At 36.7% G+C, this 26,498-nt stretch overlaps 1 protein-coding gene across 9 annotated transcripts in view; it reads left to right on the forward strand.

Moving 5' to 3' along the window:
• The window catches only part of Cadps2 (calcium dependent secretion activator 2), a 494,758-nt gene that overhangs the window by 168,575 nt on the left and 299,685 nt on the right, over nt 1-26,498 (forward strand). For all 9 annotated transcript variants that reach the window (XM_078040300.1, XM_078040296.1, XM_078040298.1 and 6 more), the window contains exon 3: nt 15,489-15,821. In XM_078040300.1, coding sequence (XP_077896426.1) covers nt 15,489-15,821 — 333 coding nt within the window. The remainder of the gene's footprint in view (nt 1-15,488; nt 15,822-26,498) is intronic.

The following is a 26,498-nucleotide window of genomic DNA, read 5'->3' on the forward strand; positions in this document are numbered from 1 at the left end:
GTCAGAACAAAACAGCAGTTTTAATCCTTGTCTTCAGAATGTTGTAAACAGATCAATAAACTACTTTTTGCTCTGGGTTTAATAATCAGGACCTGGAAATAGCTCTGCCATGTCAAATGTTAGATATTACTCATTGTGGTAGATTTTTACCTATTCTGAGGGTGTGTCATTTTCTCTTATACCTAGTGATACAAATATAATTTGCTGTAATGACATGGGACTGTAATATGAATTATTTTGCCGCCAATACCAGTGTCATAATATGAGTTTTCCTGGTACTTTCTCCTTAGTGCTATGTAGTTTTTGCAATCTCTGGAAATGAAAGGTTGATGCTTTTTCTCCTGATCAGTAGGGGGTTGATGTTCCTTATAAAAATTAAGCTTTCATTTTCATCATCACTAGACTAAATTGGGTTTAATTTTTTATTAAAGAAATTGTCTAGGGGACTTTATGTGACCAAGTGATGCTGTGGATGAAATTATGTATTTTGCCTATTGATTACTTATTATTATATGACACAGCAGTGATAATGTCCTTGTTTCTTGCTTCAGAGTTGGTATAATGTAATTTTCCTGTGGAAAAAAATATCTATCAAGTATTTCTTGCATTACTATGAGCCCTTCAAATGATTTCTATGAGCCAAGGATCTGGCTCTCTGCTGGGATTTAGGCTTAGTGTATGTATAAAATGGTCTCTCCTCCTGACTTAGTGGGTTTTGAAACAGCAGACAGGAATCAAGTGGGAGGAAAATGAGAGTTTGAGAAAATGTTGAGCCAAAAGGGTAAGTCTCCACCTGTGGATACCATGAGTCAGGTCACTTTAATGATACTTCTGTCTTCCCATAGTACACTTTGCCATAACCATCTGTTGTTGCATTTTAAAAATGAGCGAGTTTATTTGGTTTTGTATTTACTGAATTTTCCTGTAATGTTTTTGGTGATGAAAAAATTAAAGATTATAGGTTACAACATTTACCAGCACATGAATTATCTTAAAATCCATCCCCAGTTTTCTATAAAGTAAGAACATTAATAGGGGAAGGGGGAAGGTGGTAATATAAAGGTGATCTGACCCCCTCACAAGTGACAGCATTTTCCCCAAAAATGTGTCCACCCAATCCTCATCTTTTCATAGCTACATCCCAGCTTATCATACATGTATTCACATTATGTGTGCTTAACATCACCATGGCGCACTCTCTTGATAATTTTAGGTGCTGTCATGAGTATTCATCAAAGTTGTCAATGAACAGGTTCACTCTGATTTCAAAATTTCTTTCCACTTATAACTTTCACCTCCAATTCACCAACATATTATTGTCCATTTTAGTCAGATTTTGCATTGCATGTCATGAAGGAAGGGCCCAGCAAAGGAAGCTGCTTGGCTTTTGGTGCCATGATGTAAAGAGAGAAGGGATAAAGAGCCACAAGAGGGATGCATACATTCAGGGCATGCTCCCAGTGACCCACCTCCCCTAGCTTGCCCCTCCTGCCTACAGTTACTCCCCAGTCAGTCCTTTCAAAGTATGATGAACTGATGAGCTCACAGCTCTCACAGTCTAATTACTTCACCTCTAAACATTTCTGCATTAACGGGAGCTTTTGGAGGAGAGGATACCTCATATCCAGAACATAACACTGCCACACATTAGGTTCTGTCATCTTTGAAAACTTGCCAACTTAGAGCACATTTCTCAGAAGTTCCTCTTTAAATTTGCTTGATCCTCACCTCTACCACATATTTAGGCTTGTTCTTGGCTCTCATTCCAAGCAGTTTCCCTTAACCATTCATCTTTTCTGAGCTCTTTTCTTCTTCAGCTTCCCTAGAGAACCAATTGCAAGATGTTTATCAAGTGCCACTGAATTTTTTACCTCTAGAACTGTTTCTACAGAATCTTTTTGCCTCCTCTTAAGCATTTCTACAGTTTGCTTTCAATAATTGCATTCCCGATCAGCCACTTAATTAATATGTGGGACCTATTTATTAGATGATTACAACATGATGTTTTATTCTGTTTAAAAATTCTGTCTTAGTGTCTTAATTCCTCTTAGTATTTCCCATCGAGCAATACTTCTAAGCTCTATGGGAAATATTAGAATCATATTAGAATATATATTAGAATCATCCGGAGACCTCTGGGCTGGGACCCAGTCATCGATGTTTATAAAGTTGTCCAGGTGTTTCAGTGAGCATACAAGATTGAGAATCACTGCCAGAGATCTCTTGAAACAAGCCTTTATACTAGTCAAGTCTGCAATTTTACCCTGTTTCCTTTAGTATGACTTGTTTTTATGTTACTTAAAGTGGTTATCTTGAAATCAAAATACCAAAGGTAGAAAGAGTTAAATTTTGTGGAGTAAAATAAAGGCACATGGAAGTATGAACAAATAGATTTGAGCTGGAAAAACAAGGAATATTTAAGGAAATAGCATTTGAAATGAGACGACTGCTGGGTTCGGAAGAAGGTCATTCTAGTAGAGGTAGCAACATAAATGACTGTTTTATAAAGAAGCTTTGAGTGTCCTGTGCAGTTTTGGTTTAGGAACTTGAAAAGGAGGAAAGGAAACTCAAGAGACTGTTGGAATAAGTGATGAGGTGAAAATGCAAACTAAGGCAGTCGTAGACAAATCAGGTAGATGACCAACAAGTTAATATGGTCCTTGATTATTTCATTGGCTGATACGAATTTTGTACTTTATTGTTTTGATGACTAGGGCAACACCAATTCTGAAGCTTATCTATACCCATAGCTTTATCTTCCCTTCATCTCCAGTTTAGCATCACATAATGGATATAGAAGAAGAGATAATGGGTCAGGAAGAGTTGAGGAAGAACAAAAAATTGAGAATGATCCCTTAGTTTCTGGTTTGGTAGACGATAATGATATTATTTGGTAAACAATTGAAGCAAGTTTGGGGTAAAAAAAAAAAGTCTGTATGCCAAATTTGAGGAAATCATAGAATTTCTGTGTGGTATTCAATAAATAGCTGAAAATATACACCTATACAAATCAAATAAGTGTAAAATTGTTGCCAACATGACAAGTACTAAATTGTGATTTACAAACAAGAAAACCTCATTTACCAATTTCATTTATAGTAATGTTGATTTTACTTTCATGCAGATTCTTATATTACTATTTTGTGACCCCCTAAACTTGATAATATCCCAATTTGCAATGCTCATGTGACTTTTTTCTCTCAGGGATGTTTAGCAGCTGGCTGATGTTAGCAATTTTGATAGGAATGGTATGAGTTGTAATAATAAGGATAGTTATAATATTCTAGGGTGCACTTACTTACATACTTAACAGGTAGAAACTAATTCAGTAATAGCAATTACTCTAAGACAGGCAATGATAGTCTTCCCATTCATTTGACAAAGAACTAAGCCTCTCTGGAGACATTGAGTAAGTTGTCCCTATTAAACAGCCAGTATGTGAAAGAATCTGTCCTTGAACTTAGTGTGGTTTCATAGCTTATTGTTTTCAACCACTAAAGTACAGTTAACTTGATACACAATTTTTAGGTAAAGGAGAAAGCATTGAGATGAGTCTAGTTTTGATTGCTTAAAGGAGTGGCCCATGGAAGAAAAATCCCAGCTAAAGACATTGGAGTGTCAGCCATGGGGTGGTTGAACTTTGTGAGATCTCAACAGAATTAGGGAAAATAAAGCAGTATGGGTGTGTAAAGGTGAAGTGATGTGCCAGGAGCATCCAAGTCAGGGAGAAGTAAACACTGACCCAGGGACTTGGAAACTTTTGTGTAAAAGTGGTCATTTACTCAGGGAAGTTTTTATGTAGGCTGCCTTTCTCCTGAAATTTAAAGTATAAAAATATTTTAGTTTCTTTATTGATAGCAGTTCTTTTTGAAAGTTTATGCATAAAAAGCAATTGACTCTTGAAGAATGTATATATTTGACATCAAATGGCCTGCATTTATTTCCTGGCCCCAGAGCAAAGCATCTCAGTGCAGTAGCTAGCAGTAGCATTACTTGGAAATTTTCCTTAACTCACTCTATCCCAGCAGAGTCAGAATCTTGGGGGGCCCAGAAATCTGTTCCAGCAAGTACTTCACCTGATTCTAATGTCCATTCAAGTTTAAGATTCTCATATCAGAGAGACAGTTCAACAGCTGATAAGATGTTGTTACTGCTTGGATCTTAAATGCCTTCCAGAGCTTCATGTGTGGAAGGCTTGTCCCCACCTGACAGTGCTGGGTCAAGAATGAGGTCTCTTGCAAGGGATTTCAGGAACCTAGCCCCTTTTCCTTTCATTTTGCTTCCTGGCCACCATGAGGTGAACAGCCTCCTACACCCTGTGCTCCCCACCATGATGTTCATTTTTGCTGCAGGCCCAAAGTAGTGGGCCTAATTGACCATGGACTGAAATCTCTGGAACCGTGAGCCAAACTAAGTCTTTCCTTATAAGTTGATTGTCTCAGGTATTTTATTTACAGGGGTGGAAAGCTGACTAGCAGATGAACATACTATAACTGTGGGCAAAAGATGAAATTCAGAAGGGAAGCATGTAAATTCCTAAGTGGCCCATAAAACAAGCTTCACAATTATTGGAGGGAGACTCCATTTACCTTCCTTGAAAATGTAGCTGAAAATAAGTGCAAGAGGTGTTATTGGGCTGTCAGTGGGCCCCTGATGGTGTGTTTTTTGTCTACCGTGGCATTGGTAGCAGCATTGCTTCTATAAATAGGGTTACTTTTCTTTTTGATTATGACATCTCATGCAAATAGCAGATTCATTGATTCATTCAGTGAATACTTATTTCCCTGAGAATATAGTGGTAAACCATACAGAACTCCTTGCCCTGATGGACCTTAGTTTTTAAGTGGGATAAAAATATAACATATGTATTATGTTAGATAATTGTTAGTGCCACGTAGAAAAACAAAGGAGAGAACAGAAGAGTTGAAGATTTAAGTTGAAAAGGTGTCACCAAGAAGATAAATGTTTGAACAAAGGCATGAAAGAAATGAATGATCCCATACAAAGTGAAGCATGTGGTAATGCCAGGATGGCAGGGAGCTCTTGTCATCTGAGTAATATCTGAGCCATATTTAGCCAGGAAGGCAAAGGACAGTGTTTAGCTTCCATTAAACACTTGAAGAATAGCCGTGGGACAAATTTAGATTTTCTTTGTTATTAAGGGAGTTAGAACGAGGCAAGAGAATGACAGCTACTGGGAGACCGTTGCCACCTGAAAACAAAGAACTTTTCAGAAGTTATTCCTGCCCGTGGACAGCCTATTCAGAGTATGGAGTTTCTCTTCCTTAAAGGAGCTTGATAATTATTTGGATGTCATTTCAGTGGAGGTGGTGGTAAGGGAATTTGAGCTGTGGGAGGGTGATGGGATTTATACCTGAGAGGTCCTTCACCATCCTGAAAATTAGATTCTGGGATTTATAAACAATAACATTATTATTCCATGCATAGTTGCCATCTGGTGGAAAAATAAATAACTACAAGATAAAAATTATAAAATCCATTCAACAAATATTGATCCAGAGGACTATATGCCAGGGAAATTTAATCACAAGTTTTGGGATCATTTTTCTTTAACTTAACAGAATGTTTGCTTTTAAGATTTATATACTTTCCAGAAATTTTCTTTTTTCATTCATTTCTCAGCTAAAGATCTTGGGTTATCAAGAGTAAATAACATGTCATCCTCAAAATTCATGTTTTATAAACCTAGGATTTGAGAGGGTAGTAACTCATTCTCTGGTGTCCTGGCAACACTGTGGAAAATATGATTTGGTTTTCAGAAATGTCTTCTCCCCCAAAACTTCTTGGCCAACATTGGTACATTACTGTTTTTTCAAAGAAAAGTTTCTTGAGACATTGAATCAGCTGCAAAAACACTAGTATTGATTGATATCCAATCCATTATGAGGTGTTTATAAGATACAAATCATGTGTTTGACTTGCTCTGAAATGTATAGCAAAAATACGTGAGAGGGGAGACCCATTTTGTTTGTTGTCTTAATAAAATAATTTTAAAGCATTTCCATGGCTCCCAAAGTAACATGCTAAAATTATTTTCTATAGCATTACAGTGAAGGGAGAAACCCAACCACTTTTCTTCACAAAAATGGAAGGTAGCTCAGCCTGGGAACTTTTAGGCTTTTCATCACACCATGATGTATTAAATGAAATCTGAGGAGAGTAAAGGATGACTTGAGAGAGATGGTGCCTTTTCTCACCTGTATCTACATAGGGGCGCTTTTCTTTAGAGATTTGTATTTAGCTTGCCATTCATTGCTCCCCTTTTTTGCTAAACACTGGTGTTTCCTTATTGCACAATGTCACATGTTTTAGAAGCCCAGGAAAGCATCCAGTGATCTACTTCTCTTGACATATTTGTATGCATAATGAGTTTCTTGGTTAAGAACTTCCTTTTTAGTCTCTGTGGTTACAAACTTAAGGAGAATTTACCATTGGTTCAAGGAGATTTAAGCTGATCAGAGTCTCAAAACAACTGCAAAGGAAAAACCAAGGGATCTGCTATAAACTGGTATTAAAAGAAAAAGTGTGTGGAACAACTTTACAATATTGATAAGACAATGGGAATATAGTGTAATTTATTTTTCCAAAAAGAAATGTGTTATACTTTTCAAATCACATTTCTGTTCACTTGGGTGTGGACTCAGTCCCTATGATAATTCAAGAAGACTTTGGTAGTTTGGGCCTTTAGATGTAATCTAAGAGCCTTGGATTTAATATGAGGATTTACCTAATTTGGATTAGTTCTAAGGAAGGGTCTTTTGAGATAAGCTGTTTCCTAGGTTTTAGATAAAGGTCTGGATATATATCTTACCTAATTTTTTTTTAAGCAAAAGATATTATTTTGAGTTTTAAGTGTGATTTCTTCACATTTGATAAGGGTTGGTTAAATCAGTGGTTCCCAAAGCTTTGGAATTCACAGATCAGTAAAAATAGGCCAGGAAAAAAAACTTTTTCTTTTTTATCTTACTTTGTTCCAGTAAGAAAAATCATTAACCATTATGACAACAAAAACCATAAAATTCACTTTTAATAACAGTATAACAAAGAAGTGACTCATTGCATCCAGAGTTGCAACTCTTAGGATATTAAATAAATTTAGCTTTATTAAGATATATTTTAATCCTTGTATTTATTTTATTTATTTTAATCCATGGAAACCCATTTCACTCTCGTCAAACACCAACTTTGGGTTCAATAACTCTTCAAAATCCATTACTGAAGCTAGAATTAAAGGCAAGCAGTTAGTATTAATAGGTGATCTGGGTCAGATCCAGAGAATGAAGACCAGATTGGGTCTTGGGAAGTTGGAGACCACTGCTGAGAAATTGAAATGTTAATGTCTTCAGAGCCCTTTTTCCACCCTTATCAAGACAACTTGCCCCTGCTCCAACCTGTTGCTAAGGTAACCTGACCCAGGAATTGTCCCTCCCTACCTGGAGTTGTAAAAGTTGTTAATTAAGGTGCTCTGGGCCCCCTTCTTGCCTGGATTACTCCATTTGCTCACCTACACCATTGACTTCTCACCTTTTGGCCATCCCACCCAGCATCTTCTGGGCAGAGAGCAGGAGGACACAGGAAGCTGAGCACATATAAAAAGGGCAGAAGGCTCTAACTTCTTGGCCTACCAGGATACCAGCTATGGCTCCCTTCTCCCTCCTGAGAGAAGTCTGTATTGCCCCTTCTTAAATAAACCCCGCTTTATATTCATGCCTCTGCTTGCTTTTTTGGTGTCATACTTCAACATGTGAGGAAGTAGGACTTGTCACTGATAACTGGCGGTATCATTACCACTACCAGGTTCTAATGATTTCCTTTAAAATTTGAAATCTAATGCTTCAGACACTACTGAGGCTTACAAGGTGCAGCTCAGTTCACAGTTGAGGCAGAAGGGAATGCAAACCAGGTGCATCGAATACTTCGGAGAGGACAGGGAATGCCAGGATAGTTCAGAATAAAGGAATACTATAAAGCAGTGGGCTGCTTGGCCAAGAAAGTAGAGAATGACAGGAGCATATTCTTTCTCCCAATCTGCACCATCCATTCCTTTCCCGCCCTCCTCAGCTCAGCTCAGCTTCCTGAACCATAAATTCAAAAATCCACAAGTAAAGAGTGGACCTCTGGAGTGAGACTAGTCTTAATCTTGACTCTTTCATGCGGTGACTGTGACCATAGCCATGTGTCTTTTGCGTCTTCTCTGTTTTTTGACTTTACTTAAAAAATAAATAAAAATGAACAACAACAACAAAACCCTTCTAGTATCTCTTTTATATGGTTTGAGGGTAAAATTCCATTGCCATACATATGAAAGCCCTAGGATGGATTTTATCAATTTTCAAAATATAGATTTTATCTTTTTATCTTTTATCCCTGACATAAATGTTTTGGTGGTATTCCAGAGGCCTTTCTTTCTAGGCCTTACTAAGCCCATTCCTCTCTCTAGCTTACTTTCATACCACTGTGCCCTTGGTATCCTCACTCCAACCCAAAGAAATTTCAGGCCCACTTAGACTGGCTGTCTCCTTTCATCCTCTCTTGCATGGTCTCTTCTCATATCTAAGATAATTCAGACTTTAGATCTCTATTCACCAGCTCAGGTAAGACTCTTTGACCTCTACTACTAGCATCAAAATCTTATTATGAACTCTTCTCAGTAGTATTTATCAATCCACAGGTATGTTCACTTATATGACCATTTATTTATACCACTCTAAATAAGCTATGGGAAAACAGCAAGACTATGTTATTTTGCATAACAGTATATTCCCAGCACTGATCACATTTTGTCCAGCCCTTAGTTTGTCTTGATAAATATTTGTTGAACAACTGGAAGAGGTGGAAAGGAACATATGGAAAATTTGAGATCTAAGCAAGCAAACCCCTTTCTTGGAACAGGAAATAATATTTTGGGGAGCAATGGAAGACAAGGTTCAGAAGGTAGGTTGGGGAGACTTGGATGTGTGAACAGATTGGCAACACTAAGCACCAACAGAGAATCCACCAACTGGCTTTTGGTATTCAAAGTGACCCGATAAAAAATATGGGTGTTGGCACACTGAACACTAAAAATTATTTGATTTCTAGTGAGACTAAACTTATCACCACAATAAAGCTTAATTAGTTGATAATACCTGAAAAATAGTTAAAAAAAACTTGTATCATCATGTCTCCAAGGACAGTACAGATTATGGAAATTATGAGACAGTATTTTATTTGGCATTATTAAGGAGAAGGCATCTCTTGTAAGTGGGCTCTTGTATTTTCTCAACATTTTCCTGGCTGAACACATGCTGGCAGCCTTCCCAAAAACCATCTCATAGATAACCACAATGATTTGGCAAGCAGATAATGTTCTTCTTGTCGTTATAAAATCCTTTTGAATCAAAGAAGCGATGCTTGATTCAGATCAACATAACATGTGAAGAATAAGTGTCTCTGTGGAAAACATAGTTGAAGTCTTATTTGGACAGCTGAGCAGACTTAACCCATTGCAGATAGAGTTTCTTGTTATGGTCATCAAATTTCAGTTTTGTTATGAGTTCACCATGACTCTGTCAGTATATTCATTTATCTTCTTGGTATATAAGCTGAGCAGATGAATGGGTAGCTGGTGGTGCTCCAAGAGAAGGCCACATACGAGTTAAAATTCACTGGAGAAATGTAACCTATATAGTATGTTGCAGTTTTCTGGTTATGTTCCTTATCCTCACACTGAATTGATTCTGTGTTCAGTAACATTTTCACAAGAAGGTCACTGATTGATGATTCCATAGGTGTTGGCCATCACCCACCTGAACATCTGAATGCCAGAAGTGAATACATGGTGGGGTAAGTAGAAGAAATAAGTAAAGAGGTGGTGTTGGATTTCCAAGGCCAAAATTTATCTCTAAACCTCAGTTACCTTGAATCAGTCACATATCTCTTCAGTTTAAACCGGGTAATCTGTAACTATCATAAGACTATGATAACTAAGAAAGCATGCTATGATTGTATGATTTAAAGGGGGGTATGTATGAGTCCTTCTAGGGAGATGGAATATTTTTCCATCAGTGATTGTAATGATATACTTGGTTCCTTGGCTGCTGCTAAACCAATATGGTACCTTTCAGGTCTACCAGACAGAATTTTATAAAGGATCCTGGGGTTCAGGGCAGAACACTGGTATATGGCCACCCGAGGACTGAAGACCAGTCTGGGACCAGGCTCTATGTATACCCACACTTTCTCTTCCTATAACTTGGTAACTGCTGTGAAAGGATACAGGATTAATATATTTGATATTTAGTGAAACTAAACTCATTATTATTACATAATCTCATAACTGATACTACCTGAAAAATTTAAAAGACAATATGAGGGGCTGGGGTTGTGGCTTAGTGGTAGACTGCTCACCTAGCATGTGGGAGGCCCTGGGTTTGATCTTCAGCACCACATGAAAATAAATAAATAAAATAAAAGTATTGTGTCTAACTACAACTAAAAAATAAATAAATAAATAAAGACAATAATAATCTGTACGAACAGCACAGATTATGGTAATTATTAGACATTATAATATTTATTAGAGAATATACATTTTATATTCCTCACAAAACTGGTGTCACTCTTTCCTTGTGACATCACTCCCAGTGCTTCTTTTCCTTTGAGATGTCTTTTCAACTCCCATGCAAATGGACAAGCTCTGTATTTATAGTGCTTTCTTGTAAGTGTATTATAGAAAATGGATAAGACTTACTGGGTCATTGATCAAATAAATTATTCTAGTACATTCCCATTGCCTCTGGCATCAGATGATGTTCCTATACCTACCATCCCTCCTTGGGTAGGTCCACCAGTTGGTCCAACAGTTACTTCTCACCGTTCCCCATTGTGAGACCTGCCTTCTCAGCTGGTAGTCAGTGTTGTCTCCTCTCAAAACTAGGTTCCCTTCTCTCTGTAATATCATTCATTATGATTCCTTTCTTCTACAATAGTGTTCTCTCTCCCACTGGCATGGACAAGGTCTGAATTCATACTTCCTTCTTCTATAAGTACATAATAGTAAATTGGTAAGCCTTACTGGTTTATTATTTAAATTATGTAAGGACATAGATAGAGGAATTGAACCATTAGTTTAGACACCCAAACCACTCGTTTGTTGCCCATTCAAGAGATATTTCAAGAGTGCTTGGCCTTGTGCTTAGATGATACACGGTGTAGTTAATGAAATGTTTTCTTGGCTTCATGGAATTTCCTGTGTAATGAGTGGAAAAGAAAACAATTTTTTTTTACTTAAATATTATTCTTACAAAATACAAAGTAAAAGGAAAAGAAAAGTTTCTGTGATCATATGCAACACAGGATCTGGCTTACCCAGTGACTAGAGAAGAAATCTGTGAGGAAGGTCTCCTGGGTGGGTTTCTGAGCATTGGCTCTGAATGAGGCACTGGATTCAGTAGCAAAGATTATAAAGTGCTCTGCCGGTCCTTACCTTCTATTTGGGGCAGATATACTTATATATCGGTAATATATATGGTGGTGCTATGTGCCACCATATATATTTATATATAATATAAAATATTTTATATTTTAATATAAAAGCAAGATAAGGCTCTAAGGTTGATGTAGTTAGGTGATGGTGAGATGGGCAATGTGAAGTTCCTGATGGGCCAGTGGAACTGGAGCTCAGGGATGCAGCAAGAGAGATAGTTTGGGACATTTTTGGAGTAGGGCATCAGACACTTGGTGATGATTTTGTTGGAAAACCAGTGGACTAAAATAACCAGATTTTTACTAAAAATGTTAACTTGATGCCAGTGAAGAAAAAAAATGGAGAAAATTGATGTTAGGACTTAGGTGGCTGCCAGAAAAACTTGTAGTGAAGATGCAGCGAAGAGTCTGTTGCCCTCATTCAATTCAGTTCTAGTGAGGGACACAAAGAACTCTTATGGGATATAAAGAGGTGAAGAAGGATTTGTGAAGAACTTAGGGGTTAGAATGAGTAGGGCATAGTGATAAGTTGCATGTTGGTCAAGAATGGTTTCCCAAACTGATCAGGTACTTCACAGAAGAAGTGCAAATGGCCAAAAAACATATGAAAAAATATTCAACATCCCCAGCAATTGGAAAAATGCAAATTAAAACCACACTGAGATTTCACCATGCTCCAGTATGATTACAGGTGTGCACCACCACACTCATCCCTTTGTGTGGGTTTCTAGTACTGCACTTACCCTATTTTATTTTATGGCTCAGTCTGTTTCCTTCAGGATAAACAAGTGTGAGCTGTTTGCGGAAAGGGACTTTGCTCACTCATTTTGTACCCTGGACACTTTGCAGAATCCTTGGCATGTTGTTACCACTTAGAAACACACTTATAATAAAACTGAGTTAATATGGTCTTAGGTGTACTTTTGTAAGGAAAATCAAGTTCATTGGTGTCCTTGCTTCAAAATTATAGTTTGGTTACTTGGTAGCATCTAGCTTAGACTATGTTAGGCAAAAGTTAGAAAAATAATATGTCTATAAACTTAGATTATTAGAAATAAAGTTTTTCTGTAGTCAGTTTTAAGATATTTGTAGTATACTTTTAAAATAGTTTTATTGGTCTTGCCTTATATGCATTACTAAATTTCTAAAAGTTGTTTATTTCAGAATCAAATATTTCCCCATTTAAAAAATGTTGCATATAGCACCTCAGCATTTTTTAATCAGGAGAAAAACCACACAATAACTGAACAGGAAAAGTTTACCATATAAACAATGGGAAAAAGCAGAAAAAATAGGAAAAGCTGACATAGGAGCATAGCACCCCGGGAAACCAGAAACCTAGGTGAGGGTGCCACTTGCATTTCCATACCTATTCTCAGGGCTAGAATCCAGACCTCACTGAAGATGGTGTGTCTTTCAGCATGGCAGAAGATTCCCTTGAAATGCTGTTCTGTTGGGACTCAGGCAGCTTAGGTTTCTAGGATTCTGGAGAGAATTTGTACTCTGGGAGGTGCTGCACTTCAGAGCTCAATGGGGCATGGTACCTGGGATTCCACCCTTGGGGGCCCAGAAAACAGCTGCCCAGGGATTAGTGCAACTTACTTCAGTTAAAAGAGAACCAAGAAGAAGAGCACATTCCAAGAAGAAGAGCTTTCCCTAGCACCCACTACTGAGATGGTACTAATTGGCACAGGCACGGCAATGGGAAAGTGGATTTGGAGCTGATAAAGAGCAGATTGGCAAGTGGCACAGCTCACCTCTTTGACTGCTAGGCTTCCATATATTCAACTTAAGTACCAGCTACAGCAAAAGTTATATATTCATATAAACTTAGGTATATAATTTAATGAGTATATACAATTATTTTAAATTTATAAGTGTATCATTTATATATATATATATTGGCTGTCACTGCCCAAGAAGACTAGTAGTTTTAGAGGAAGATGAGAAGGGAGACAGAGACACCCCTATGAATTCCATAGTAGTTAATGTCATTCTTAGATAAAACTTATTGTTGACTATCTTGATTTCATTTTCCTTAACATAAAAATATTAAAAGCACTAGTCTTCTATCACTTAAGAATTGTTTTGTCTTAGAGACAAAAAATAATACAGGCTTTCCAACAATAAGTCATTTAGCCAGAGCTGGTAAAGAGGATGCAGAGTGTGGGTGTATCATACATATCTGTGGAATTTATTATGGCTGCAGTAAATAAGTCAACCAAAATAGATAAGTGCCAGGAATCTTCTTTCCATTGAGTGAGGAGAGGAAAGAAGGAGAATGACCTTCAAAGGGAAGAACTCAAGTGCTGGGGGAAGATTTGTGGTCGGGTGGTGGAGTGTGGAAGATTGTGTGACAAGTGAGTCCTCCTTGACGGTGGAACTCTTGGGCTGCTTGCTCTCACACAGACAGGCATGGTGGGGTGGTGCAGGTGATGTAGTTATAGCCAGAGACGACTTCAGTGTTACAAGTCCATTCTTAGGGTAAAATTAACATGGATTTTTTTTTCTGTAAACTTAGTAACTACAGATAACTTGTGGAGGCTCTTGTAACAGTCTTGTAGGCTCTTCTGGAAGGATCTTTTCTCATTGTAGAAAGATGAAAGCAGGAGTAAAGTTAGTGTCATGTGACCCATATAGGATTCTTAGGAATATAAATGACAAAATAAGCATTTAATGAAACTGTACTACTACTTAGATTCCTGACTTAGAAGAAAAGAGAGATTTAAGGCCTGGTCTTGTGTCTCTTCCAACATATCAAAATATGTTGATCAAAATAATATCAAAATAATCAAAACCTTATTATTGATTATTATCTGTTTTTTTCTACTTGTTTAATGAGAATCAGTCTCTCTCTCTCTCTCTCTCTCTCTCTCTCTCTCTCTCTCATTATTATCCATTGTATTTGTTTAATTTGTTAGCTGGTATTAACAACTACCAATTTCTTAACTGGTATTAGTGGACAGTTAGAAGTACTGTAAAGGTTTTTGTTTTACTAGCATTTATCCTGCCTGGTTAAGTATGAGAAGTTGGGAAAAAGAGTTAATGAAATCTGAGACTGGGGCAAATGTTCCTAATCTCTTGGTTATGGAGCAATTTAAATTAGCAATTATGTAAGGTGGTTATTGACTTAGAGACTAGATTTATATAAAATTGTCCTTCAAATCCTCCCTCAAATGATAGGTGACCCTCTTGTGCAGAAATATGCCAGAAATCTCAAATATAGGTAGATAAATTGGGTTCATATCTCCAGCTACTTTCTTTTTTGGGGGGGATGGTTCTAGGAAATAAACTCAAGAACCTCTGAGCCTCTGAGCCAAATCCCCAGCCTTATTTTGTATTTTATTTAGAGACAGGGTTGCTTAGTGCCTCAATTTTTCTGAGGCTGGTTTTGAACTCACAATCCTCCTGTCTCAGCCTCAGGAGCCTCTGGGATTACAGGTGTGTGCCACCATGCCCAGCCTCCAGTTACTTTCTTAATCATAATGTTGTTATTATTGTTTAGTAAAAATGAATTCATTTCTCCCTGTTTTGGAGGATGGGGAGTTCAAGATCAAAACACAGGCAGATTCTGTATCTGGTTAGGGCTCCCCTCCTGATTTGCAATCAGAATCTTCCAGCTGTGTTCTCACATGGCAGAAGGGGTTGGGGAACTCTCTGGGATCTCTTTACAAGAGGGCTGATTGCATGCATGAGCTCTCCACCCTGTAGGATTCTGTTGCAGGCCTTCCTATGACTTTCTGGTGGTGGACACGTAGGTAAGATGGGATTGTCTCATAGTTGCCTCAGCACTATATCTCGCCTCTCTTAAGCATTCCAACATTAGAGAGAATTTTGTGGTCTCCATTTTATAATGAGTTACTATATATTATAAAACACATTGAATACTTATAGATTAGTGTCTACCCTGTCTGGATTGTTGAAAGCAAGTGGCATTGGTGTGCATGGAAGCTTAGCAGTGTGCATGCCTCATTAAAAATGGATTTGGTTTTGTTTTTCAGGTTTTTCTAAAGAGTGACCGAGTGGCCAGAATGGTTCAGAGTGGAGGGTGTTCTGCTAATGACTTCAGAGAGGTGTTTAAGAAAAACATAGAAAAACGTGTGCGCAGTTTACCAGAAATAGACGGTTTGAGCAAAGAGACAGTGCTGAGCTCCTGGATAGCCAAATATGATGCCATCTACAGGGGAGAAGAGGACTCCTGCAAACAGCCAAACCGTATGACCCTCAGCACCGTGTCTGAACTTATTCTGAGCAAAGAACAACTCTACGAAATGTTCCAGCAGATTCTAGGTATTAAAAAGCTAGAACACCAGCTTCTTTATAATGCTTGTCAGGTACGTGCATTATGATATTTCCCATTCCCTCTTACTCAAGAGGATGAATGTTGAGTGTTTACAGCCTATGGAGATGTTCTGTACTTTATGTAGCCATTTTGCTTGAAAAGTAGAATGAAATTGAATTTTAATAAATCAAATAGTGGAATTTTAAAAACAGTATTTATGGAGAAGAACATCAGTGTCTTTATCCAGTGAATGATTATTCCCTTTGCCCTATTTTATAACATTAGATTTGTGCCTATTGGGTATATGTGGCATACCCTGAATAGTAAAGTGAGAATCATCTGTTGCCTGAAGAACTTTGGCAGTTCATAATAAGTAGGTTTACCTCAAAGAAAAATATTTTTTATGAAGATACAATGCTCGACTTCTGATTTTTATGAAAGTAATTGAAATTTCATTTTTTAAACACAGCCAGATACAAATGAATTGAGGATGATTGTTCAACTATGTAATTTAAAGAGATGACAGAGTTAATAATATATTTTCTCTTAAGTTGTTATTCTAGTCATGCATTTGAAAAATTGAATAAAACCTCATGTTCTGCATTTTTCATTTTTAGATCCTATGATTTGTCTAATAATGCATCCCTCCTCTATTTGAATTTTGTTTGCTTATTTTGGATATTTAAATCATTTACTTTGCCTTAATATGCAATTTAAATTGACAAAATTCTATCATTTTAAAATGCATTTGTTCATTAAGAGTTACACTTCTATAATGTACATGTTTATTTTTAATCTTGTATAGATCTACCTGCATTCTGTGCATACCCCTTACTTTGCATTCCTAATTTGTGGATAATTTCAGATGACTAAATTAACAGAGTTAATTAGTAGTAAATCAGGGTAGCTCAACCCTGGGAACAATTTATGCACTCACCATATTGTTTTCACTATGTCATTAAGTCTGGTGGGGCTTGGTAATAGTTGAGCATGACTGTAAAGCTACCTCCTCTATTTTAAAGGATAAATACAACTAGGACTTTGCATTTTTTAGCTCACTTGTCCATTTTAATGTTGATAAAGGTAATATCAAAAAATTCAAATTCAGACATTCAGTAGATATTTATTGAGAATGTATTCAAGTTAAATACCTCACTAGGTATTAGGGAAAACAAGCTGAGCAAAATTTGTTCTCCCTATTCCAAAGTCTAATAGAGTACCCAGGCCTCTAAGTGAATTACTATACATTAGAATTTATATTGGCTGTTATACGGTTATAACATATATCCCTGTGTACCTTTGGGTATATGTTTAATAACTAAAAATGCTTTTAATTAATCCTTTGACTTCTTTAAAGATTCCTGCTGCAACCAAGGTCTGCCCTACCTAATATCTGTTTTCTGTGGTTTGCAACTAACAATACTTCAAATTCAAATCACCACTTTGGGTTTGTTTATTTTTCCTTTCAGTTCCATTAGTGTTTACCTCACTTATTGATACTGTGCTAGATACACACATTTGTATTAGGATTCTTTGAGCTTCTTCTAGAGTTGACTCCTTTATCAGGATATAATATTCCTCTTTATCCTTGACAATCTTTCCTCTAAAGTCTACTTTGTCTTTAACTAGTAGAACTAAATCATCATTCTTTTGATTTGGGTTTGCATGAAGTTACTTTTAAATTGCATTTCTATTTTTAAAGTGGGGTTCTTGTAGATAGTATAGGATAGTGTCTTCAGTGTTTTGTTTTTTGTCCACTCTGATGTTTTTTGAAGTTTAATGGGTATGTTCAGATCATTTATATTTAAAGTAATTTTGTATGCAATTAGATTAAGTCCTCCAATCTTTATTGCCTCTTCCCTACAGTTGCTCTTTATTCTCTTTTCTTTTTATCTGTCTTCTCTGATTTTGAGTGAATATTTTTTATGATTTTATTTTACATCTTCTTTTGGTGCTTCACTTGGGCTTGTTTTTTTTTTTAAATTCAGTTTACAATGCACATTTTTAAAGAATCTAAGTCCACTTTCAAATAGCACTAGCAGGCTTTATATGTAGCATAGCTCTCCCATACCCCCAAGTGTTAATTTCAGTTATAGTAAGCTATAATCACCCAATACATTATGAATATTGGTGTTTAAGTAGTTGTCTTTTAGATCAATTAAGAATAAAGAAACAAAAGATTCTGTCTTTCTTCAGTCATTCCTTCTCTGATATTTTTTCTTTATGTAGATACAATTTTTTTAACCTATGTCATTTCCCTTATATATGCATTACTTTTTTAATATTTCTGTGAGGGCTAGACTACTGGGGATGTACTCCTTCAGTTTTTATTTATCAGAAAAAGTCCTTTTTATCCTTCACATTTGAGGATAATTTCACTGGTTATAGAAATATTTGTTAGCTTTTCTTTCTTTTTCAACATGCTAAAAATCTTAGTACATTCTCTTCTTATTTGCATGGATTCTGAGGAGTTGTCTAGGGGTAGTGTTCATGCTTGAACCTCTGTAGGAGAGGTGCTCCCCCACTCCACCCTGTGCTGTCCTTCAAGATTTTTACCTTCCTTAGCTTTCTGAAGTTTGAATGGTGTGGGGTTTTGTTGTTGTTGATGGGTTTTGTTTTGTTTTAATTTGGTCTTAGTTGGATTTTTATGAGCTCCTATATCTATGTATTAGTATGTATAGTCAATTTTGGAAACTTCTCCACTACTATATCCAGTATTCCTTCTGTCCCACCTTCTCTTTTCTTCATAGTGTTCTAATTATGTTTGGATTACCACCTTTAGTATTGCCCTACAGTCCCGAGTTCTGGGATGTGTGATTATGGTTCATTCATTCACTCCTTGCTTCCTTATTTCTCTCATTCTAATTGTATCTCAGATTGGGAAGTTTCTTTTGACCTTTCTTCAAGTACACTGATTCTCTGATCAGCACATCAGATCTACTGATGACATCATCAAAGACATTATTCATTTGTTAGAATGTTGGTTTTTTTTTTCCCCCTAGCATTTCCTTTTGATTCTTCCTTGGAGGTTTAATTCCTACTTTATTATTCATTTGTTTTTGCTTGTTTCCAACTTTTCCCATTGAGGCTGTTAATATATTAATAATAGTAATTTAATTTCTTACTTGGTAATTACACCATCTATGTCACACATGAATCTGTTTCAGCTGCTTGCTTTGTTGTAGCATTCTCAGTCTGTTTTCTTGAAGTTCTGGTACCACAATTCACTGTGGATTCCTGTGGGTTTTGGTTTTTCCAGTAGCTGAGACAGGCTACAGTAGTTTAGTTTTCTCAATGTTTCCTCTGGCAAAATCTTTCCCTCTTTGTTAGGGAGAAGGATCTGAAATATTTTAAAAAGGCTTTTCTTTTCCTCTTCCTGCCATGATCATGTGGATCTCTTTCTTGGATTGTCACTATGAGAGCTTGGTTGGCTAATGGGAAGGAAAGTTTACTTGAATGCATGTCCCCTATGACTGGGACCTTGGAGTTTCTCATTTTCCGTACTCAGCTTATAGGAATTTTTCAAGATCATTAGGTAAGCAGGGCTTCCTAATTTAGACATGGTGTCCCCCAAAAGCTCAGGGCTTCCTGCCACATATGGCATGCAGCAACTTCTGTGTCTTTCTGGATTTGCCTTTGTTACTAGATTTGGGCTTAATGGTTTGCCCTGCATCATCAGTTCTCTGATAAGCCTAAGAAAAATAATTGGCTTCTAGCTTGTCCAGCATTTTATTATGAGCCTAAGAGTGATGACTTCTAAGCTCATTATATGTCTTAGTTGAAACTGGAATTTCCTTTAATCCTGAGATTTGAAAGAAAAGCTTCAGAATTATTTTTAGATAAATTTTAAACCCCAAATGACAAAGTACTCCTATAAGGAAGGGGAGAGCTTTCCTTTGGAATTACAATGATTTTACAGACATTCTTAAAATAAGAGAACAAGTGAGATTTTAATTTTTTCCTAAAGGGTATATATAGATATCTGATTATATCTGTTCTTTTGTTTTCTTCTAACAAAGGTTAAGAAAAAAGGTAAGGAGAAGTGATAAAAATCATATAAAATAGCCCATCCTCTATATAAAAGGAGTAATTTGGGAAGAGAAATAGCAGGAATTAAGAAGCAGAAAGAAAATCTACACGTGGCAGAGAGCTGCTGGAGCTCAGCTCCAGGATTATATCCCAGAGATTTACTTCACCTTCCCTGTTGTGTCAGGAAAGGTTCTGAGACTCCTTCTACCTACAATAGTCTTGTTTCTGTAATTGGTTACCTGTGCCTGGTCACTTGTTCTTGCAGCAGTTATCCCCTATAAAGTCTCAAGGATGTGTTCCTTGCTTCAGGGTCAGAAGCTCAGAATGGAGAGCTCCCCTGGGGAGATGTGCAGGACTGGAGCAGCCATGTAACCCCTGGGGGCTGCAGAGAGAGGAGACATGAGTGAGGGTGGAGCTATGCCAGGGCTGCCATGTGATGCTGACAGTAGGATCATTTGGTGGTTTTCCTTGTCCCAGAGCGGTGGGATTAGCATCTTGGATGGAAAAACAGGAAGCTGCCTTCTGAAAGAGCATAGGCATTGTCATGGTTTAGACATGGTGTCCCCCCAAAGCTCACATGTGAGACAATGCAAGAAGGTTTGGAGGAGTGATGATGGATTATAGCCTTAACCTAATCAGTGAACTGATCTCCTATTGGATTAACTGGATGGTGACTGGGACAGGTTGGGGGTGTGGTTGGAGGAAGTAGTTCATTGGGAGTGTAGCTATGGGATACATATTTTGTATCTGGAAAGTGAAGTCAGTCTCAGTATCTCTCTTCTCCCTCTCTCCTTCTCTCCCTTCCTCCCTCCCTCCCTCCCTCTCTCTCTCTCCTCCCTCTCTCTCCTTCCCTCCCTCTCTCTCCCTCCCTCTCCCTCTCTCCCTTGTCTCATCTCTCTGTCCCTCTCTCTGTCCCTTCCCCCCCCATACCCCCACCCCACCCACCCCATCCTGCTTCTTTTTTATCACCATGTGTACTGCTTCCCTCTGCCACACTATTCTGCCACCTTCAGTCTGAGGAATGGAACCAGCCTGTTATGGATTGAGACCTCTGAAACCATGAACCCCTAAATAAAGCTTTCCTTCTCTACAGTTGTTCTGGTGGGATCCTTTAGTCACAGCAGCAAAATAGCTGACTAAAACAGGTGTTTACATTAGTTCTGCTCAGAGCCAGTAACTTCTTAATGATCGAAATTAAGGCATAAAAGAAACTCCTAAAACACTAAGGTAAAAGGTAGCACATACCGCAATTAAGATATGAAAATCAGATATCATCAAGAGAAAAAATATTTACTTGTTATCAAAAAAACATAAAAATGATTTTAAAAAAGATAACCCTTGCATATCATTAGATATCAGGCTTTTAAAACTGTCTCATATTTTGGAATCTTTGGTGTAAGAATAATGTGCACATTCATAGGACATGTTGTTAGGAGAAAAGGACAAGAAGCTCCAAGGGACAATTTAAAGTGAGCAACACAGCAAAATAAGAATCTGAAATGATTAGCCATGATTTAATCAGACCCATATAGTACAAATGCAATAAATAGAAGAATAATCTATTAGTGAAAAGTCTATTTTCAGAATAATTTTTAAGAATATGCAGAGAATTTCAAGTAAATATAGCTAGCTATTTTTTTGAGGAACAGTGTTAGATAATATTGACACTGTATATCTCATAGTCAAAAAAATAATTTTATTTCACATTTTTAATGAAAATTGTGTTATTTCTAAATGGTACCAGTTAATCAGTTACTTTTTCTATTTTTTTTTAGAGAGAGAGAGAGAATTTTTTAATATTTATTTTTTAGTTATTGGTGGACACAACATCTTTCTTTATATGTGGTGCTGGGATCGAACCCGGGCCACAGGCATGCCAGGCGAGCGCGCTACCACTTGAGCCACATCCCCAGCCCAGTTGCTTTTTCTTAAACAGAAATTAAATGTGTTTATTAAAGATCATTTTAAAATATGACATAAGGTAATATAACATGTTTAAATTAATTAGTAAATTCATTATCCATAATCATGTAGGCAATACAGACAGATGCTCCATACATCTTGTTAAATGATAGGAATGCAGAGATAGATAAGGGCTAAATATTTGCTTAGTTCATTTTTTAAAAGAGATTATGGTGTCATAAATGCCACAGTGATATGGCAAATCCCTGTTTCTACTTTTTTGAGGTTGGGAAAGGCAATGTAATCTTTGGTTGTGTCATGAAGAAATTCACCAAAATGTTGTGTCATGAAGAAATTCACCAAAATGAGCGTTTTGCTCACTTGGTAATGTTTTCTAGGCAGAAGTACCAACATGTGCAGACTAGGAACAGCATGGCTTTGGGGGAACTTAAAGACTTTGATGCTATTGGAGTATAGGGAAGAGGTGGGCTGTGGTTTAAGATGACATTCGCAAAGGTAGCCAAGGGTCTTATAAACTGTAAAGAGATATACAATCCAAAATGACCAGAGCCTGAAGATTACATAGTACCATTTGTACTCCTGTAATTCTTTTACTTCTATATTTAGATTTTAAGAGGATTAGCTTACTCAATTTTATAGCTATCTAGATCCTGATCTTTTCTGCCAAAAAGCCACCTTCATCAATGTTTTATAATCTCATTCCATTAACTGAAGAAAGTGACTCACCCAGATTTACTCAAACACAAAAGCAAAGTTAACTGAAATCTTGCTCTCAACAGACCCCCAACCCAAATTCCTTATGATCTGAAGACTACAGAAGTGCTACATAGGATCACAGAATTGTTGTCATGTTTATAAGGGATAAGCATTACTATTTGTGAATGGTTACAGTGTAGTATTGTACTTTGTGATTCCATTTCCCTAGATGCTTTAGCTTTGAAGATTAAGCTTGGAGATGAATTGAGATTTCAGCTTGGGCTGTGGGTCTAGAAATGTAGATAAATCAATGAACAGGCAGCTGCTATGTTTCTCATCTCTCTTTCCTGGAAGCTCAGGCAGGAACTGTGAGGCATTAAACCTCAATGAAAACCCCCATTCAAGATCCATAGAAGGAAAATAGCAATGGGGAGAAACAGGACTCTTCCAAGGAGACTGGGTCCACCTTCCACCGGTAACCACTGTTAACTCATTGTTTTTCATCTAATATCATGTCATTGGTAATATGTTTTGTTTAACATAGTTTTTTTTAGCAAAAATAAAAGTGTATTCTACAGAATTATATATGATAACTTTAAAAACAACTTTCAAAAATAGAAAAATGTATAAATGAAAGGGAGATGGTATTGGTTTTCACATATGTGTAATTAAAATCTCAAAATTCTTGAAAAAATATCCAAGTGAATGTTATTAAATGGCAGGTTTTGTGCTTTGAAATTTAGCAAAGGAGGAACTTAAAACTTTAGAAAGACTAATTATTTTTTATTTTTGAATTTCTAAGATTGATAGTAGGAATGGCCATAATATTTATATCGGTGTTTACTTTTTTAATAAAGTAGTATTATAGTATAAATTTGAATTTGATTTTAAGTTCAATGAATTAGCTCTGGTTAATTATACAGAGTAATTTTCCTCTCTAAAAATTAGATTTTTAAAAATTGTCAGTATAATGTTAACATATTTCTAGCAAATCAAATAATCTTTTATTGTTGTTGCTTCATTTGACTATGCTATTTTGTTGTCCAATTTGGCCTACATGAGGAGGCACTACAAGAATATTCCTAAATAATATTTCTCCTAAACCCTTCATTGGGTTTGTTTTTCTCTCTTCAATATCTCACCAGATGTGAATATAAGATACCTTCAGATACATCTTGCTTTATTTTTAGACCATTTTCTTTATCCAGATCTAGTCTGTGAAAATAGAATTTTATCCCAACTTTTCTTTTTAATATGAGAGAATACAGGTCTAAAAAAAATTAGGTAAAGTACAATGTGTCTTTATAAATCTAGTATAAAGTTGTTCAGATGAACAAGACTTGACTCATTGTATAATTGTTCTTAGAGGGGTTGGTTCTGGGAACCATGTCAGATACCAAAATATAAACATATTTTATATAACTGATGATAGTAGAAAAGAAATGTTTTTGTTAATCTACTTCATGGCCTATTCTCTATATATGAATAAAACAGGATGATGTGAGGGTAATGTTTCAAGTATAATATATTTTCTATAGTTTGTTGTTGTTTTAATCAGATTTTTTGTCCATGGGATCAAAAGATTTGATTAAACAATTTTAGAGGATGAAAAGTCTATTTGGGGCTCAAGGGTCCATGGCCAGCCTACTTCATTGCTCTGGGCACAGAACATCAGGGCAGAAGGATGTGGAGGCAGAAAGTAGCTCAGGAAGCTCACCCGGGCAGAAATATAAACCCCAAAGGCCCCGAGGACCCACTTCCTCCAGCCACAATCCACCTACCTACAAGTACCATCCAGATCATCCCTGTCAATGGATAAATGCATTGATAAGATTAAGGTTCTCATAAGGCTATCACTTTACCTCTAAACATTCATTATCCCACACATGAACTTTTGGGGACCTCATATCTAAACCATAAAGTTGTTAATGAAAATATTCTATCAAAAGTAAAATGACTCATGTGTGAGATATACTCAAGATTTGGTTTCATCCCCTCACCATATTTATGTGCAGTCAACAGACACATATTAACCAAAGAACAGTTGATTAATGTACAAAGACAGGTATGTGTGCTGTGGCAGTATTTTAACAGTGGACATTTGTATGGATTTCTCTAATGTTTTTCAACCCTGGATACATGTGAGAATGAATCAATGAGCTTTAAATACCACCAGATGCTTGGGCCCCACATCGGACTAAGTGAAAACATTTTTTAATGGTGGGACCAAGGTCTGCTGGCTAATACCTTCCTGGGTGGTGCTGATGCACAGTGAGGGTCAAGGACCCCTGCCCTGATGTTCTTTGTGAGGATTTTATCCCATGATCATATCAAACTGAATGGGATGCTAGAAAAAGTCCAGCTGTGTGCCCAGAAGGAGGAGATTATTTGGCAGAGTGGAAAACATCTCCTCTAGTGACGCTTTAGTCAGAGTTTAATGAAAGTTTTAAAATTGTATAATTTCTGACTTTGGAAAATAAATGGAAATTTAACAGAAAACTAAGATTGACAAAGGCACAAGGAGAGTGAATGGCTTGGAATCTGTTAGGGAGTATGTTGTGCGTGCTGCTAGAGTAGTGGGAAATGAAGCTCAAGAATTAGGAAAGTACATGAGTATTAAAGGCCTTTTATAGAAGATGAGAGAGCTTGGGATTTATCTTATTCTAGGTAACACTGCTGAGGTCACAACAAAGGCATGGCAGGCACAATTAGGATTCTGAGAAGATCCTTCTCTGGTCTAAGGACTTTTCGCACCCTGCCTGTCTCTCCTTATAGTCATGGACCAGTGTTATGTTTCTCTAAGCAAAGAGACAAGGATCTGGGACTATGTGTTCCTCCTTCAAGTAATCTTTGCAGACTGTACATTGCTCAGCTCTAAATCTTTCAGTTTCATACCTCTTTTTATTTCTCTCTTGCCTATGAGGTTCTTGAGCATCTGGACTCCTCCTCCAAGTCTGTTCTCACATTCTCTTGGTTCCATACCCTGTAGTATGTTTCAGAATTCCATTCTGCTCCCACACTTTGGGACTTGGTCATGGGGCAAACACTGGAGTATCTGCTGTCTCTGGGGAAAGGACAAGGTGACAGTCTAGTAGTTGTAGCAAGACCTGGAGATGGTCCCTATGTTCTGATGGAGCCTTAATGTTAACCATGATATGATGGGACAACTCCAGGTGTTCTTTAGCACACGGCTTAGTCTGATCAGGCTGTGTTTCAGGCTCTTATTGAACAGTTGTCCTTTTTGTCAAGAAACAACGATTTTTCAATGGAGTGATGTGGATCAAGAAATATTTTTTGTACATGCTGAATTCAAAATATTAAAAGTCCATGTTGATATAGCAAGTGATGATTAGATATACAAGTCTGGTATTTTAATGAGAAATAAGGGCTGGAGATATAGATTTGGGAATCATTTAGAAACTCTTTTAAGCCACATATTCAAATTCTTTTTGCTTTAGATGCAAAAAAAATGAAGTGTTTCTGTTATTCTTAATCGTCTTAGAAGATAGCAAACTGATCATTATCTTAGTAATATCTTATTTGTATAGTGGTTGGAATTCCTTCTAGCTATTATCTATAAAGTCGTAGAAAGGCCTCTATTTTTGTTGAACATTCAAAACCATGTAATTGCCTATATGAAGAGTGTCTTCATGGGTCTCATTTGAAGACCTTCAGATGAACAAGGCTTACAGCTCAATCTATGAATCATTATCAGAGTTGCTTTTCATTTATTTTTTTAAAAATAACCATACAATCATCACTGAGGGATTCTAGGAATCCCTTTAGATACCCAAATGTGCAGAAGCTCAGGTGTCTTATATAAAATTGTATAATATTTGCATATAACTTATACATAATCTCTCATACATTTTGGCTCATCACTAAGTTACTTATAATACCTAATAGAATATAAATGTTATATAAATAGTTATTAGAGTTGTTAGACTGTATTGCTTAGGAAATAATTACAAAGCAAAAATTCTGTACATGTTCAACACATTTCAGTATTTTTCATATATTTTTAAATTATGATTGAATATACAAATTGATGCCAAATTTGGATAGGAAGGGCCATCTGTAT

The sequence above is a fragment of the Ictidomys tridecemlineatus genome, chromosome 2, assembly GCF_052094955.1.
Source record: "Ictidomys tridecemlineatus isolate mIctTri1 chromosome 2, mIctTri1.hap1, whole genome shotgun sequence".
NCBI classification, from domain to species: Eukaryota; Metazoa; Chordata; class Mammalia; order Rodentia; family Sciuridae; genus Ictidomys; species Ictidomys tridecemlineatus.